Source organism: Ipomoea nil, unplaced genomic scaffold (assembly GCF_001879475.1).
Source record: "Ipomoea nil cultivar Tokyo-kokei standard unplaced genomic scaffold, Asagao_1.1 scaffold0317, whole genome shotgun sequence".
NCBI lineage: Eukaryota > Viridiplantae > Streptophyta > Magnoliopsida > Solanales > Convolvulaceae > Ipomoea > Ipomoea nil.
Window position 1 is genome coordinate 2,345,423 of NW_017616745.1, and position 18,072 is coordinate 2,363,494.

Below are 18,072 nucleotides of genomic sequence, written 5' to 3' on the forward strand. Positions count from 1 at the left end.
GAATTGAAGTTACTCTGATCTTTTCTGCTATTTGGCCATCTTTTTAAACAAATTAAAAGCTACTCCGGCTGAGGTCTCTCCATTTCCGATGTGGATGCATTATATTATGCTCTAATATAATATGGTGTTCTAACTTTCCCAGCGAGTGTACAAGCTAAGCTAAGCTAGTTGGTGTTCCAAGCCTTCCGGTGTACTCTGCTTACCATCCCCGGCGTCTTGGGTGGTGCGATCGTCTTGTTGCCGGCGTCATGAAACAGAATACGGTGGCCCGGAAAGGTGCACCTCACCGCCCTTGGTTAATGCAATGGGTGGCGGCTATTTAATTAGCCCATTGGGAATACAATTAAGCTTTTACACGCAAGTTCTTTGGTTATCTGGTTGTCATATACTATTTAAAATGAATTGATGATACGTAATTAAGTGGACATTAACCATATAACCACATTCTTCAATGGTAAGTCACAAGACCACGTATCAAATAGAGCAGGGATTGAACTCGGCTGACGCCCAACATGAACAAATGAAGTAGTGAAGTATTCATAAGTGAGCCTATAAAATCACAATCAGTTTTAATTATGAAATACGGGTCATATAAGCTTTCAAACTTGTTAGTAAAATAAAATTGAATCCTTAAATTTAAAAAGTTTTAAAGAGATCACACGCCATACCACACAAATGCACACACCACCGTAAAAAAATATACAAAATTCCATTGCCAGGCTAACGCACACGCCACCACCACCAATTCGTGCACACACCATCGTAATAAAAAAACGACATGATGCAAAAGTTCAATTGTCAAACATTTGCATACGCCATACCACACAAATGCACACACCACCGTAAAAAATAAAAATAAAACAAAAAAAATTAAGCAAAAATTCAATTGCCAGGCTAACGCACACGCCACCACCAATTCGCGCACACAAATGCACACACTGCACACATACACGCACACACCAGCGCCAAAAAAAAAAAAAAAAAAAAAAGAGTCATATCAACACATCCGAATAATACCCTCTCCATCTACGTCATTCAAAACAAACTAAAAATTTCATTCCACGCACACCCCTAATAATAAATCTGTGTACAAGAATGAATTATCGGAAGTTGCAAACCCCTTTACCCCACTATTTGCACTCACCATACCACGTTAACGCACACAATTCAAATGTTATAAAAGACATACCAACATAAAAAACATCTATATTCACCCCCCCCCCCCCCCCCCCCATGCCGATCTCGAACCTAGTATCATGATCACATTGAATTACATGTACGAACACACCACCTTAACTATTCAAATATGTTCAACAAAAAATAAACGGTATACACCTCTTACCTTCTTTTCTATTTAAAAAAAAAAAAAAAACAACGGAAAACACAATACATTACGCACACATCTAATAATAATTTTCTACAAGAAAACACCGCCCAAGCAAAAAAAAAAAAAAAAAAAAAAAAAAAAAAAAAAAAAAAAAAAAAACTTTCTCATACCTTATGGAGTAGACACGTTGCACACACCTTCACACATACACGCACACACCAGCGTGTATAAAAAATAAAAGAAATCCAACAAGAATGAATTACTACACTGTGTTCACGGTTTGAGTGGTACAACTACTAACAATAATGAATTACTACTTATTTTCATTAATTTTGTTGTCTGTTATTATGTCAAAGATTACAATCTAATTCTAACCAAAATTAACACAATAATAGAATTGTTTTTTAACCCTTCTAATTAAAATATGACCTTATTTACACTATATTTCTCATTCAATCTCATCCTTCCATTAGAAATGTATTAAGGGATGGGATGTGATCTCATGATCTCATTTAATATGGGGGTCTCATGGGATCCACACCCTAGGGTGCGGATTCCATGAGACCCCCATCTTAAATGAGATCATGAGATCTCATCCCATCCATTAATACATTTCTAATCAAATTTTATTTTCATAGAATAAAGGATTAGAAAGGTAAGTTTTAGCTGTATTGCTCACACTTTAGTCAAAGAATTGAATTATTGTTGTATAATTATAGATAATTAAATTTGGGGTCGGGGTGTGTTTAATACAGATAAGCCTTGTTTGGTAAATGACTTTTAACTGATAGTTGTTAGCTGTTAACTGATTGAGTTAATTAAAAGGTATAATTAGTTGATAACATTAGCTGATTGTAGAAAAGTGTTTGCTAAATTAGATGTTAGTTGATAGCTGTTTAGTATAATTTCTTTTTTTTCTTTTCTTTTTCTCAAAAAGCTAATTAAAAAAGTTACTTTGACTAACTTTTTGAATTTTAGCATTTTTCCTTATCTTTCTTACTGAATTATGAAAATGACTTAAATATTTATTCACTTTTTCCTTTATCTTTCTTACTGGTGGTGGTGGCAGCTTCATGAACGAAGGAAGAAGCGATCGCCGGAAACTGGAGAGAAGAGATGGATCCGTGGGTGAAGAAAGAAAAAAAGAGTAAAATGACTAAAATACCCTATTATTTCATCTATTAATATTTTTCGGTTACATTTGGCCAGCGTGACCAAAGTTGATAAAAATTGCATAGTTAAGATACTAAATTAATACTTTTGAAAGTCGTGGCCGGGGTTGCAATTAACAAGACTTCAATAGTGATCTTATTAATGGGAGCTGGTAGTATCTGTTTCCATTTTTTTTTTCATTTTTTAAATACTATTGACTCTATTACAAGGTAGTATCTGTTCTAAACTTTCTCAATCTATTGCAACCCTTAATACTATTGACTTTATTACAAGGTAGTATCTGTTCTAAACTTTCTCAATCTATTGCAGCCCAAAGAATCAAGACCCCACCACTGGGGTTTGCTCTTGTGACCTTCCCTCAAGGGGAGGAACAGAGTGCCATTTGAGCACAAGGTGCTTGGCACATGAGCTACTACATAAAACATAACAAAATCATATTAAATTAAATATATACACATATTTAACAAAAAATAATACATGATATTATTGGGTGTAGCATAACTCTCATATCTAAAAGTCACGAGTTTAATTAATTATTGCCAAGACCCAATCGAACTTGTCGCACAGCCTTTCTAATACAATTTATGGAGTACATCTCATGTGTGATTCACAAACTATTAAGTCAGATTTCATGGAATATGGGTCGAGGGAGATGAGCAAATTGGGGGAGTCATGGTTGATTATTTTCAGAATTTGTTCACCTCTGAGGATGGGGATATGTAGGACGAGATTGCATGTATTGACTCTCATATTACTCCAGAAGATAACAACATGCTAACAAGGCCTGTCGGTTTGGAAGAAGTTCCGATTGCCCTTTTCCAAATACATCTTGACAAATCACCAGGTTCGGATGGTTTTGGTCCATGGTTTTTTCAGCCTTTTTGGAGCATGCTTAGAGGGGACATTACTTGTTCTGTCGCCGTTTCTTAGAGTGTAATAGGCTACCAGGTAAAGCGAACAATATCCTCATTGTTTTAATCCCGAAGAAAATCAACCCTGAGTCAATGAAGGATCTTCGACCTATTGGAAACAGATATTACTAGCTCCCGCTACTAAGATGCTATTGAAGTCTTGTTAATTGTAACCCCGGTCACGACTTTCAAAAGTGTTAATTTAGTATCTTAACTATGCAGTTTTTATAAACTTTGGTCACGCTGGCCAAATGTGACCGAAAAATATTAATAGATGAAATAATGAGGGTATTTTAGTCATTTTACTCATTTTTTCTTTCTTCTCCCACAGATCCATCTCTATTCTCCAGTTTCCGGCGATCGTTTCTTCATTCGTTCATGAAGCTGCCGCCACCACCACTAAGAAAGATAAGGAAAAATGCTAAAATTCAAAAAGTTAATCAAAGCAACTTTTTTAATTAGCTTTTTGAGAAAAGAAATTATACCAAACAGCTATCAGCTAACAACTAATTTACCAAACACCTTTTTACAATCAGCTAATATTATCAACTAATTATACCATTTAATTAAGGGATAAGGGTCAAATAAGCCCTTAAACTATACTTATTTGTGCAATTAGGCCCTTCAACTCCAAAAAGCTCCAATTAGAACCTCAAACTTACCAAAAAAGTGCAATTAACATTATTTGCAGGTTACTTTCAAGTTAAAAGGTCAACTCTTGATGATTGGATTTTTCAAGCTGATTTGGCGAGCTGACGTGGCTTTCACTTTTTTTTTTAAAAAAAATAATATATTATATTAAATGTAATTTTATTTCCAAAAAAATATATATTAAATTAAATTTTTAATTTTTAATTAATAATAATAATAATAAATTAAAAATGAAAATCAGAAGGAACCCAACCATGGAATTGAAATTAACAGATTAGTTTGAGGTTTCTGCAACTTAGGATTCGATCCAATTTGGTTTATATACTTCATTTACAGCAACTGAATTAAGCAAACAGACACCGCGTGGTATTACAAAGAGCTTACTTTGATGTATTGAAATCCGACAAAATTTCAATTGATTTAAAGCTATAATAATATTACCACTGGAGATCGGATATGTCTTTTTCGAGCTCCGTTCTTGATGGCAGAGGCACAAAGATGAAGTCCAAGGGACGAGACTACCCAGCATCAGGGGATGTAATAGATATGGAGGGTATGGACTGAAAGTTGGCGATGGTGCGTGACGGCAGCGACGACGACGATGGTGAAGTGATGATGTCAGTAGGATGGCTGTGGCCTCCGACGGTTTGGGCTAGCATAACTTCTTTTTTTTTTTTTTTAAATTTTTAATATATGATTATTAATATTTATTAAAAATTAAATTTAATATAATATATTATTTTTAAAAAAATGTGAAAGCCTCGTCAGCTCGCCAAATCAACTTGAAAATCCAATCATCAAGAGTTGACCTTTTAACTTGAAAGTAACCTGCAAATAATGCTAATTGCACTTTTTTAGTAAGTTCAAGGTTCTAATTGGAGCTTTTTGGAGTTGAAGGGCCTAATTGCACAAATGAGTATAGTTTAAGGGCTTATTTGACCCTTATCCCTTTAATTAACTCAATCAGCTAACAGCTAAAAACTAACAGCTATCAGTTAAAAGTTATTTACCAAACACGGCCTATATATGTATTCAACACACCCCCCACCCCCACCCCCACCCCCACCCCAAATTTAATTATCTATTAAGTATACAACAATAATTCAATTCTTTGACTAAAGTGTGAGCAATACCAGCTAAACCTTACCTTTCTAATCCTTTATTCTATGAAAATAAAATTTTATTGATAAATATTTTAATATATTCGCCTAACTCCATACACTCTATCACCCAGTATTTAATTCTTATTCTAATTATAATTTCATGTGTAAACCAAACACACTTTTATCTATCTATCTAATATATATATATATATATATATATATATATATATATATATATATATATATATATATATATATATATATATTTACTATTTACTATACTAATAAGATTCCAAGAGAGTTAGGCCTATAATGGGTAGAAAAAATGGCGGTCACAGATTTTAATCAAATGAATGGCTTAGATTGATTAAAAGATTGATCAGATTTGAATTTTACACTAAAATTTCCTAAAATACCCACACACCGTTACTAATTCCGTTAAAATTTTAAGAATTGCCGTTAGTTCACCGTTAACTTACTCATTGATTTCAATAAAAAAATGTCTTAGGTTCGAACCTCATCCCAATCAAAGTTGGCATAATTAGTACTCTATTTTACTCTTATTAAATTATATAAATAATAATTTAGTAGTTACAACAAAAAATAATACATATGCATTTCTTTAATTTAGAATTATGTGTCCACAATGTCTTTATTCCAAAAAAAAATTATTCATTATCAATAAATTAAATAAGATAAATAATTTTATTAGTTATATTGTCTTTATTTTTTCAATATAAAAATTCTTTATATTCAAATTTATTAATTGATTATATTCGCTACATTGTCCTTACAATGTCTTTATTCAGTGAAAAATAAATTATTAATTATCAATAAATTAATTAAAAGAAATATTTTCATTAGTTATATTGTCTTTATTTTTCTCAAATTTAAAAATTTTTACATTCAAATTCATCAATTGATTATATTCACTACATTATCTATTATCTTTTTTGTGCACTATTTTTCTAATTAAATATCAAAGTTATAACATAAAATAATGCTATGTATTTATTTACCAAGTATTTTATTAATACCATGAAAATATTTAAAAAAAATATAATTAATAAAGCCAACCATATTAACTACTTGAGAGATTTTGTGACAAATAGAGTATTCAAATCACACAACAAATTGACGTGAGAATTGCCGTTAGTTCACCGTTATAAAAAAAAGGTCTTAGGTTCGTACCTCATCCCAATTAAAGTTGGCATAATTAGTACTTTATTTTACTCTTATTAAATTATAGAAATAATAATTTAGTAATTACAACAAAAAATAATACATATGCATTTCTTTAATTTAGAATTACGTGTCCACAATGTCTTTATTCAAAAAAAAAAATATTCATTATCAATAAATTAAATAAGATAAATAATTTTATTAGTTATATTATTTTTATTTTTTTTCAATATAAAAATTCTTTATATTCAAATTTATTAATTGATTATATTCGCTACATTGTCCTTACAATGTCTTTATTCCGTGAAAAACAAATTATTAATTATCAATAAATTAATTAAAAGAAATATTTTCATTAGTTATATTGTCTTTATTTTTCTCAAATGTAAAAACTTTTACATTCAAATTCATCAATTGATTATATTCACTACATTATCTATTATCTTTTTTGTGCACTATTTTTCTAATTAAATATCAAAGTTATAACATAAAATAATGCTATGTATTTATTTACCAAGTATTTTATTAATACCATGACAAAATTAAAAAAATATAATTAATAATGCCAACCATATTAACTACTTGAGAGATTTTGTGACAAAGAGAGTATTCAAATCACACAACAAATTAAAGTGAGAACTACCTCGCAATGTCCTTGTTTGACAATCAGCAGTTAGCGGTTAGCGTTAGCGGATTTGACCAGCGAATTTATTTAATTATTAACATTGGGTAGAAAAAATGACCGCCAAATTATTAAATCAAATGAATGGTTCATATTGTTCAGGTTTTAATTTTTTTCTTTTAAGATTTTCTAATTTATCCTTAATTATATGATTATCCATTTAACTTTTCCGTTAATTCACCGTTAGTATAATTCTAATATTAAAGTCTAATATAGAATTATAACTACACCATTAATCTAATTCTAATATTAAAGTCTTAATAGAACTTAACCACAAATCCTAATGTCAAAATCTCCTCAAACAATATTAGTATATATTTAATATTTTATGCCCTAATTTTTATTTGTTCTCCCTTATGTCCCTATTTGGTTTCAATTATACCTATACAATTATTTTATTGACAATTATAATCAATATTGACTATATTATCTTGCATTTGTAAACTTAGAATTACTTATTTAACCCGCACGGGCTTAGCTTAATGGTTTAATGGGTAGTATTTGGGAGAAGAGACTAAGGTTTGAACCTTGGCGGCGGCAATGCGGGAATTATGTCCAAAGTGGGCAGATTCCTTGTGCGTATCAGCATTTGGCCCTGTCTGCTGAATCATTGAGCCACCGTGATTTACAACTTCCCACAATGCCCTGTCGGGTCGGAGTGTGAGGGGGCCCTTGGGGTTGGGGACTCAACCTTTGGGAGAAGAATTACCTATTTAAATACGCAAATTCAACCTTCAATTATCTATGCATGAACAATTTCAATATAATCTTGTCTTAATATATTTTAAAGTACTTATTTTAAAAAAAGCATTGGGCATTATCCCAATCGCGCAATGCGCGTAAAAAACTAGTATATACTAATAAGAGCCCAAGAGACATAGGTCTATAATGGGTAGAAAAAATGGCGGTCAAATTTTTTAATCAAATGAATGGCTCAGATTGATCAGATTTTCTAATTTTTTCTTAATGAATATGATTATCCGTTAACTTTTCCGTTAAATATTATCTTTTCCGTTAATTTCTGTTAGTTCACCGTTAACTTACTCATTGATTTCAATAAGAAATGTCTTAAGTTCGAACCTCATCCCAATTAAAATTGGCATAATTAGTACTCTATTTTACTCTTATTGAATTAAATAATAATTTAGTAGCTACAACAAAAAATAATACATATGCATTTCTTTAATTTAGAATTATGTGTCTACAATGTCTTTATTCAAAAATAATTATTCATTATCAATAAATTAAATAAGAGAAATAATTTATTAGTTATATTGTCTTTATTTTTTTCCAATATAAAAATTCTTTATATTCAAATTCATCAATTGATTATATTCGCTACATTGTTCCTACAATGTCTTTATTAAAAAAAAAAATTCATTATCAATAAATTAATTAAGAGAAATAATTTTATTAGTTATATTGTCTTTATTTTTCTCCCATGTAAAAATTCTTTACATTCAAATTCATCAATTGATTATATTCACTACATTGTCTATTATCCCTTTTGTGCACTATTTTTTAATTAAATATCAAAGTTATAATACAAAATAATGCTATACATTTATTTATCAAGTATTTTATTAATACCACGAAAAAATTAAAAAAAATATAATTAATAAAGCCAATCATATTAACTACTTGAGGGATTTAATTTGTTGACAAAGAGAGTATTCAAATCACACAACAAATTGAAGTGAGAACTACCTCGCGATGTCCTTATTTGACAATCAGCAGTTAGCGGATTTGACCAGTGAATTATATCAATGGTTGGTAAAAAGATATTTGAAAAAAATTAGTTGTTTAGATTAACATGTAAAATAACCTAAGGGTGTACATATATTTAATAATAATAATAATAATAATAATAATAATAATAATAATAATAATAATAATAATAATAATAATAATAATTGTTTAAAAAAAATAAATAAAATAAAATTAAGCCAATCATATTAACTACTTAGGAGATTTATATATTAATATAAAGGTGAATACACACAACAAAATTGAAGTGGAAAACTACCTCGCAATGTCCTTGTTTTGCAATCAGCAGTTAGCTCTTCAATATTAGTATATATTTAATATTTTATGCCCTAATTTTTATTTGTTCTCCTTTATGTCCCATATTTGGTTTCAACCATACCTATACAATTATTTTATTGATAATTATAATCAATCTTGACTATATTATCTTGCATTTGTAAACTTAGACCTATTTAAATACCCTATTTAAATACACAATTCCAATATAATCTTGCCTTAATATACTTTAAAGTACTTATTTTTTTTTTTTTAAATATATTCGCCTGACTCCATACACTCTATCACCAAGTATTTAATTCTTATTCCGATTATAATTCCATGTGTAAACCAAACACACTTCTATTGATTTTTTTTTTTGAAAATAAAATTCAATAAATTATTAAATCATAGAAGCAATACAAGAAGGAACACTATGCAACCAAATAGAAGAACCAGTACTAGAACGAGCTGCCCTAGCCATAACATGAGCAAGCTTATAGCCCTAACATGAGCAAACTTATTCACTGATCTTGGAACCAAGAGAATATGCACTGAATCGAAGTGTCGTTTGAGATTGCAGCAATCTTTAATAACACATCCCGCAAATGAAAAATTTGTAGAAGAATGGTTTAGCAAATTACACACCACCTAACAGTCTGTATATATGGACACTTTATGATAGCCACACGCCATAACCCACAATAGTGCTTCCTTGATAGCGAGGGCCTCCGCTAAGTGTGCATCATTGAGGCATCGTAGAGGACCATTTTTTGCTGCCATGTAGCTCCCCGTGCTATCTTGAATGACCACCCCAAAACTTGCTTGCTGAGTATCGGGGAAGACAGCGACATTCACGAACACCGCAACACAATCGGTAGGAATAGCAATGGAGTTCCCAACGTTGCCGGGATTCGAAACAATATCATTAATTCTAGCCATTTCATATTGCTGCCATTTAATTTAATAATTTTTTTTTGAATTTAATAATTTAATAATAAATGATAACATTGTATCAGGTTATATTCCGAAACCTGGGTTATCAAAAGATATTAATAATAATTATTATTATTATAACAATAATGTAATTGGGAAACCAGTTGTTATGCCGTTATCCAATAACTTATGTACAGTTATATATATACGCACATATACATACAGTATATTAACAAGAAACCTTAAAACTGGGAGAAGGATATTAACAAGAAACCTTAAAACTGGGAGAAGGATATTAACAAGAAACCTTAAAACTAGAAAACTGTTTGGTTTTGGATGCATTGAACCTGGACGGGAAGATCAACAATATTAACCTTGTTCATGGTGGCCATATTCCATTTCAGTTTCGGAAGACCTTAGTTCATCTAAGCCGTCCGTCAAAGTAAGCAAGTAAGCATTTTTTCCCACCTTTTTTTTGGTTTCTGAATGTTACCCAGAAGTTTTCCGCCGCGAAGAGTCATATGAATGCTTCAAAATTCTTACTTAATTGATTTCCAGCAGTGATTTAAGTGGGTAGGTTAGCTATAATGATGATGATGATGATGATTTTATCTTATTAGCCACTCTGGATGTTTTGCATGGAAATCTCTGGGTTGACTAGTAGAAGTAGGGGGAGGGTTTGACTTTTGTTGAATCAATTTTCTGGGGAATTTTCACCATTACTGTGTTTTACATGTTTCTGATTCCCAAGTTCTGTATGTATTTTGACACTATATTCATTCGCATTCATCCCTATACCACTCCACGTACCTATGGGCCGGATTAGATTGTTTTGGTGTGTGGCAAACAGAACTTTTCGTAAATTACTTGTGTTCGCGTTCTGTAAGTATTTATGTTCGTTTAGTGTTCGTTTACTAATGTTTACAAACATGTTCATTTTTTATTTTTTTTTTACTTTGATATCAGATGTTACTTTTGGACTTATTTGTATTATTTTTATAGTCTGTTTGTTTATGATCATAAATTGCTTCTTGTTCACTTACAAATTATAATCATGAACATGTACATGTGTTTGTTTGTTTAATGTTCAATGGACACTACGAATGATTAACAAACAAACATGAACATAAACATAAACATAATTTTCAAAAACCATAACAAATGAACATGAACAAGCTCTGTTTGTTCGTGTTTGGTTCGTTTACAGCCCTAGTGGCTGTATGGGATTTCTACATCTAGACAGTGTTAGTTGTCTTCAATTTTTCTCACTTTATATAAGCAATAGCTTCTTGTTCACTCCCTGCCATGTATGACTGTATTTGTGTTCTTGTTTCTTGTAATTACTACTTGATTTCCTTTGTGACAATCTGTTGTTTTGTGTTCCTGGTACAAGGTTGTTTTGTTGTGTCTTTTTACAATGACTAAGATAGATGATGACGAGGGGGCCGGTGTGAGTTCAGCTCATAGTACAGACATTAGTGTTAATTCGGGCAGGCATTCGGATAGCTTGACATATGTTCACAAGGTGGGAGTGCCTCCTAAGCAGAGCTGGTTCCATGAATTCAAAGCGACTATTAAGGAGACCTTCTTCCATGACGATCCTCTGCGAAAATTTAAGGATAAGTCCTGTCTGAAGAAGTTGTTCCTAGGAATCCAAGCGGTTTTTCCCATTTTTGAATGGGGGAGATGCTACAATCTTTCGAAGTTAAAAGGCGATCTCATTGCCGGACTCACCATTGCTAGCATGTGCATTCCGCAGGTTAGTCGAGCACTACTGGAAATTATGGAATTTCCGACCACCTGAAAGTGATCTTAAATCAAGTTGATACCAAAAAGTGGTCGGAAATAGCAATAAAGGTTTTTCCGGATACCAAAAGTGGTCGGAACAAGGCTTTCCACATTTAAGATCACTTTCAGGTGGTCGGAAATTGAAATTTCCAGTAGTGGAGGATGCAACAATGTAGGTTTTACTAGGATTGTTTTTGCCATGGTTTTGTTAACTTTGTCATATGTGCAGGACATTGGGTATGCGAAACTCGCGAATTTGGATCCTCAGTTCGGGCTTTGTATGCTAAACCTGTTCTGAATCTCGTATTTTTAGTCTTCCTTTCTATAATTGTGTTGATTTATTTTCTTCTTTTTTTCGTGTTACAGATAGTAGCTTCGTTCCGCCATTGATATATGCGTTCATGGGTAGTTCAAGAGATATTGCCATCGGGCCAGTAGCGGTGGTGTCTCTGTTGCTTGGAACCATGTTACAAGACGAAATTGATCCAATTAAACATAAATTGGAGTATCAACGCCTCGCCTTCACTGCTACATTCTTTGCTGGGATTACTCAATTCGTGCTCGGTTTCTTCAGGTTGTTTAACGTCCTCCTAGATAATACATAAATTGACACGATGCATATATATGATCAAGTTAATTTAACTATTTTTTTTACCTTCATAACTTGTTGCAGATTGGGTTTCTTGATCGATTTTCTGTCTCATGCTGCTATCGTTGGCTTCATGGCGGGTGCGGCCATAACCATAGCCATTCATCAGCTCAAAGGCCTTCTTGGCTTAAAGAAGTTTACCAAGAAAACCGATCTTATATCTGTGATGGAATCAGTGTGGAGTTCAGTTCATCACGACGGGGTGAGAAAAGTTCCTCTTTTTTTTTTCTTGAATGAATCCATGGGTAATTTACGTTTTTCTCTTGAAAAAATGCAGTGGAACTGGCAGACTATACTAATAGGAGTCACTTTCTTGGCTTTCCTTCTCGTTGCCAAGTACATTGTAAGAATTTGTAGATTATAGCGCTTCTTATTTATAACTTTTAAAAAACAAATTCTGCAAATATTTTTCTTACCCGTTGCAGGGGAAGAAGAGCAAGAAGTGTTTCTGGGTGCCTGCGATTGCTCCATTAATCTCGGTTATCATCTCAACGTTCTGCGTCTACATAACACATGCTGAAAAGCATGGTGTCAAGATTGTAAGTGCCCATCAACATAAGTTCGATACAACAATGTTGTTTTTTTGTGTTAACCATTTTGTGTTTTTTAACCTTAAAAAAAAAAGGTTAATCATATTGAGAAGGGCATCAATCCCTTGTCTGTCAATAAATTGTATTTATCCGGTGATTACCTCGTCAAAGGGTTCAGGATTGGAGCCATTGCTGGCATAATTGCATTAACAGTAAGTTAAAATCTTGTCTGGTAATCTTAATCGTATTTCGCATTTGTGGCCAGTCATTGTCACTAACAAGTTCTCGGTTTCCAGGAAGCGACAGCCATTGGAAGATCGTTTGCAGCGATGAAGGATTACCAGATAGACGGGAACAAAGAAATGGTAGCGTTAGGGACGATGAACGTTGTAGGCTCGTTAACATCTTGCTATATAGCCACAGGTACCAAAACTTTACTGTCTCATTCCACTTTTAGTCTCTTTTTTTTTTCCCTCAGAACATCCCCTGTCGGTCCTAGTATTATTGTGAAATAATAGGACCAACATGGGATGTTCTGAAAAAAAAAAAAAATGACTAAAAGTGGAATGAAACATACCTATAAATCCATAACAAAAAATGGAATTAACCCGTCAATGGTTTGTGAAATGTTTCGGAACTTTTCTAGGATCATTTTCGCGGTCTGCAGTGAACTATATGGCGGGATGCCACACCGCGGTGTCTAACATTGTGATGTCGCTTGTCGTGCTCTTGACACTGGTATTGATCACCCCACTGTTCAAATACACCCCAAATGCCATCTTGGCGTCCATCATCATATCTGCAGTTGTTGGGATTATTGACATTCCCGCAATGTTGCTCATATGGAAGATTGATAAGTTTGATTTCGTCGCTTGTATGGGCGCCTTTCTGGGCGTCCTCTTCCACTCAGTCGAAATAGGCCTCTTGATTGCAGTAAGGACAATAAACGACGCCTTTTCTGGATTTCCCGTTTTACTATGCTCAAACTTTTAGCTGTGACGAAACAAATCATTCTGTTGTGACTTATTCTTTGTCCACTGGACTTGTGAATGGTGATTTGCACAACAGGTAGTCATTTCCTTTGCGAAAATCCTTCTCCAAGTTACAAGGCCGCGAATTGCTGTCCTTGGAAAGATTCCTAGGACTAATGTTTACAGGAACATACAGCAGTATCCTGAGGCAACAAAGTTTCCTGGGATTCTGATTGTTAGAGTAGATTCTGCAATATACTTCTCCAATTCCAATTATACAAGGGACAGGTACCTAAATTATCAGTGACTACTGTTTCTTTTAGTGACAAGGGAAACCTGTAGCCACCATCTGAGAGTATGCATTGAGTAAATTTCGTTTTGTGACCCTATTTGGCAAAGGACCACACCGAGGTAAACGAACTTAGGTTGCCCCGAAGGCCTATAGGCCGCTTTCACTGTAAGTCGAACTTGTAACCTTGGTGTTATCAAGTCAAACAGTTTAATTTATTTAGTTGGAGTTGCACTATAACTACTGTTTCTATTAGGATTAGCAGTTCAATTCTGGGTTTTTTTTTTGGCAGGATACTAAGATGGTTGTCTGATGAAGAAGAGAAGCTGAAAGAAAGCAACAGTGGATTAAGAGTCCAATATTTGATAGTTGAAATGTCACGTAAGTAGCACCCACTTGATTCTTTTTTTTCCAAGATAATGTTCTCAGAAGGATTCCTAGGAAGAAAATATAGATCCTACTTTGACCATTCAAAAGTAGTCAGAAATTTATGATTTTCGGTCATTACCAAACACTTTTCTCGGTGGTCATGTGAAGCCCGGCTTAAACTTACTTCCAGCGGTAGGGAGGTAGGTAGGCTAGGGTTTGAATTTGGGTTGAGTTCTTTGTGCACAGAAGTGTACATTCTAATATTGAGTCTCAAATTTTAGTAGGTAGGCTAGGGTTTGAATTTGGGTTGAGTTCTTTGTGCACAGAAGTGTACATTCTAATATTGAGTCTCAAATTTTAAAATTAGATTGATTGGATTTACCTTCTCATGGGTGTGAAGAGCAGGTTTGGTGAAGTCATGAAAACCTGGGTTATCCACCGAAGGTCGTAAAATATGATCAATTAAGTTGTCCACATGTTAAACTAATTTCCGACCACTAATTTCAGTAGTTGGAAATTAGGTTTTCTACATGATGACAAATTTTCCTATCACCTTTGTCAACCACCACCGGTGGTCGGGAAAGTTTTAAAAAAATCATAAATTTTCTCTTCTTTTTTTGGAATAATAAAAAAATTTGACAGAAATTAAGAATCTTTTTTCTATTGCAGCTGTTACTGATATAGACACCAGTGGCATCCATGCCTTTGAAGATCTGTACAAGTCTCTTCAAAAGAGAGATGTTCAGGCAAGCAAATTTTCTCAGTAATCTCTGAGCTTCAATTCTGAATAGAGAAATTTATGTGTTTTTTTTTTTCTGCATTTGAACAGCTTGTTCTAGCAAATCCAGGCCCAGCTGTGATGGCAAAACTCCATGCATCTAATCTTGCAAGCATGATTGGAGAAGGCAGGATTTTCCTCAGAGTTTCCGACGCCGTTTTAACGTTTGCGCCCAATATGGAGCCCTGAGAATGGCCAATCTTGAAATTCCGGTCACCGGAGAAAAGTTAAAGAAGACAACACACTATTATGCAGCTGGCATTTGGCGGAAGAAGAAATCAATGCCTTTATTGATGTGAGAGATTCAAACATTTGTGTTATGCCACGATGTTAGCTGGTTCTAGTTCTTTTATAGTTGTTGGTTTAGTATTGGCGTTATAGATTTTAGTGCAGTTTAAGTTAAGTCTTTTAAACTGCGGTCAGACTTTACACGGATAGCTCGGTTTTGATTTCAAGTCTTAGTTATGCTAATTCTTTTCGCTCGTATGTTGGTTTTATTTTAGTCTCATATTTGTAGTTAATTTCATCCATGCCTGGTACTATAATTGGTTATGTTAGCAGAGACGCTAATTGGGCGGCTCACACTTTAGCTAAACATGTAAGTGCGACATTTGCACGTTCTGTTTGGAGTGATATTCCTCCTCCTTTTATTGAGCCTGATATGGCTAATGCAATCTGATATCTTCTAGTTTTCAAAAAAAAAAAAAAAAGTTAAGTCTTTTAAAATTGGATCCCTAAAACTATTGGAGATGTGAAAAAAAAAAATACACCTTACAACGGCTATCACAATAGACAAAATTGGATCGGCCTGGCCCAGTGTGAATGAAGATTAGTCTGAGTATGGTAGGGCTTAAAGGTGCCTCTCCCATGGTCTAACAAAAAAAAGAAGATTAGTCTGAGTATGGTAGGGCTTAAAGGTGCCTCTCCCATGGTCTAACAAAAAAAAGAAAGGCAACTAGGCAAAATTCCCTAGCCTAGCCTAAAGAGTTTTCACATCTCGACTCGACTGAGTGATGGTGGAAATATAAATCAGAGTAATTCAGTGACTTCTTATATGAGATGACAAATGTGAGTGTCCACAAGGAGCTGTTAGGTCTCGGTCTTAAATGTAACTGTTAGGTCTCGGTCTTAAATTTTTACTCACAATTGATCACATAAGAATCAACTGAGTTGTACGTAGAAGCACGAAAGCATCAAAGCTGACGCACCAAACATGTGTGTACAGACAAGACCTACCTGCTCTCTCTCATGCATCCAAAACACATGAAATGCAAAGGGGGAAGCACCAAACTGCACTCTGCTCTTTCTCTCAGTTTTTTTTTCTGCATGAATTCGCTCTTTTGACTTTTGCCCAGACAAAATATATTCCATCTTTACTATGTGTATCCAACACTCCCATTTTATCTTTTCACTTTATGTTGTGCTTGTTTATTTGTAAGTTTTAGTTATTTTGAGAGGGAAAATACTACATGCACTCTCATTTCTTATTCCCAAATTGTACTCTCTTCACAAATTCTTGATGTAAACATATTCCCTCTGAGACTCACAAGATGAAAATAGCCAATCTTTATTTGTCATGTCGTGGAGACTCACATGATGAAAATAACCAATCTAAAATGATATATTTATCCTGAAAGAAAATTAATTACGTAAATTATGTTCAACATGAATATATACGTAATTACGCATGCAAAATAACTTAGTAATATATATATATATATATATATATATATATATATATATATATATATATATATATATATATATATATATATATATATATTAATTTTGCTAAGCATAAATTTGCATGGATGTTTGGGACTTTGGAATTAACAGCTTATGAATTAGAGTGAAGAAATCAATTTGGCAAATAATTAGCCGAAACCAATTCGCCGATAATTAGTCGATACCAACTCGGCAATAATCAGCCAAAACCAATTCGGCAAACATCACTCTCATCATATAAGCCGTAAAATTCCAATCGGAAGCTAAATTGAAGAACGGTGAATTACGATCCTTCCGGAAGACATGTTTTAAAAATTTTCGAAAGTTTATCGTCCGCAATTCTCCTTTTCGAACTTTTTCCGACCTTTCGAAATAACATCTCTCCATACTTTGTATTCTTACTACCAAACTAAAATAATATTTATAACTCCACAACTCCAGATATTATTTAAGTTTTCAGTGTAGTCCATCTGAAACATTAATCTTCATTACTATATAAATTTCCAACAACTTATATACTACTTAAAAAAAAAAAAATAAAAAATAAAAAAAAAAAAGCTAATTCATTATATTAATTATAGGTTGAAATGTTTACAATAAAAATCGTTAGAATGGTTAAACATTCCTTACAGTCAAATATAGAAACAACTTCCGTAGCAATGAAGTAGCAATGCTAAAGAAAACTTGATTGGCAGACTGTTTCACAAATTTGAAGCTGGATTCTTTGGAAGAACACTACTGAAAATTATGGAATTTCCGACCACCTGAAAGTGATCTTATATCATGTCGAAAGCTAAAAGTGGTCGGAAATAGCAACAAAGGTTTTTCCGGATACCAAAAGTGGTCGAACAAGACTTTCGACTTGATTTAAGATCATTTTCAGGTGGTCGAAAATTCCATAATTCCCAGCCGTGGAATTTAACGGATCTTTAATGATTTGGTCAAACGTACCCAAAACTGGTAGTGGTTAAATAGTTTTGCACACC

The 18,072-nt window shown here is 33.1% G+C and overlaps 1 protein-coding gene across 1 annotated transcript; it reads left to right on the forward strand.

Annotated features, from left to right (window-relative positions):
- The first annotated feature begins 10,381 nt into the window (after positions 1–10,381).
- LOC109171345 (sulfate transporter 1.3-like) lies at positions 10,382–15,918 on the forward strand. The gene is made up of 14 exons (XM_019320424.1): positions 10,382–10,437; positions 11,381–11,746; positions 12,005–12,053; positions 12,142–12,349; positions 12,449–12,626; positions 12,702–12,767; positions 12,850–12,963; positions 13,050–13,166; positions 13,251–13,377; positions 13,601–13,887; positions 14,023–14,213; positions 14,507–14,595; positions 15,253–15,329; positions 15,413–15,918. Exons 2-14 carry the CDS (start codon positions 11,405–11,407, stop codon positions 15,548–15,550), a joined length of 1,983 nt encoding a protein of 660 aa, XP_019175969.1. The 5' UTR covers positions 10,382–10,437; positions 11,381–11,404; the 3' UTR covers positions 15,551–15,918.
- Positions 15,919–18,072: the final 2,154 nt, after the last annotated feature.

Coding starts and splice junctions, on each gene's coding strand:
- LOC109171345 (XM_019320424.1), top strand. CDS start 11,405: ATGACTAAGATAGATGATGACGAGGGGGCCGGTGTGAGTTCAGCTCAT. Junction 11,747..12,004: donor CTAGCATGTGCATTCCGCAG/GTTAGTCGAGCA, acceptor TCATATGTGCAG/GACATTGGGTATGCGAAACT. Junction 12,964..13,049: donor AAAAGCATGGTGTCAAGATT/GTAAGTGCCCAT, acceptor TAAAAAAAAAAG/GTTAATCATATTGAGAAGGG.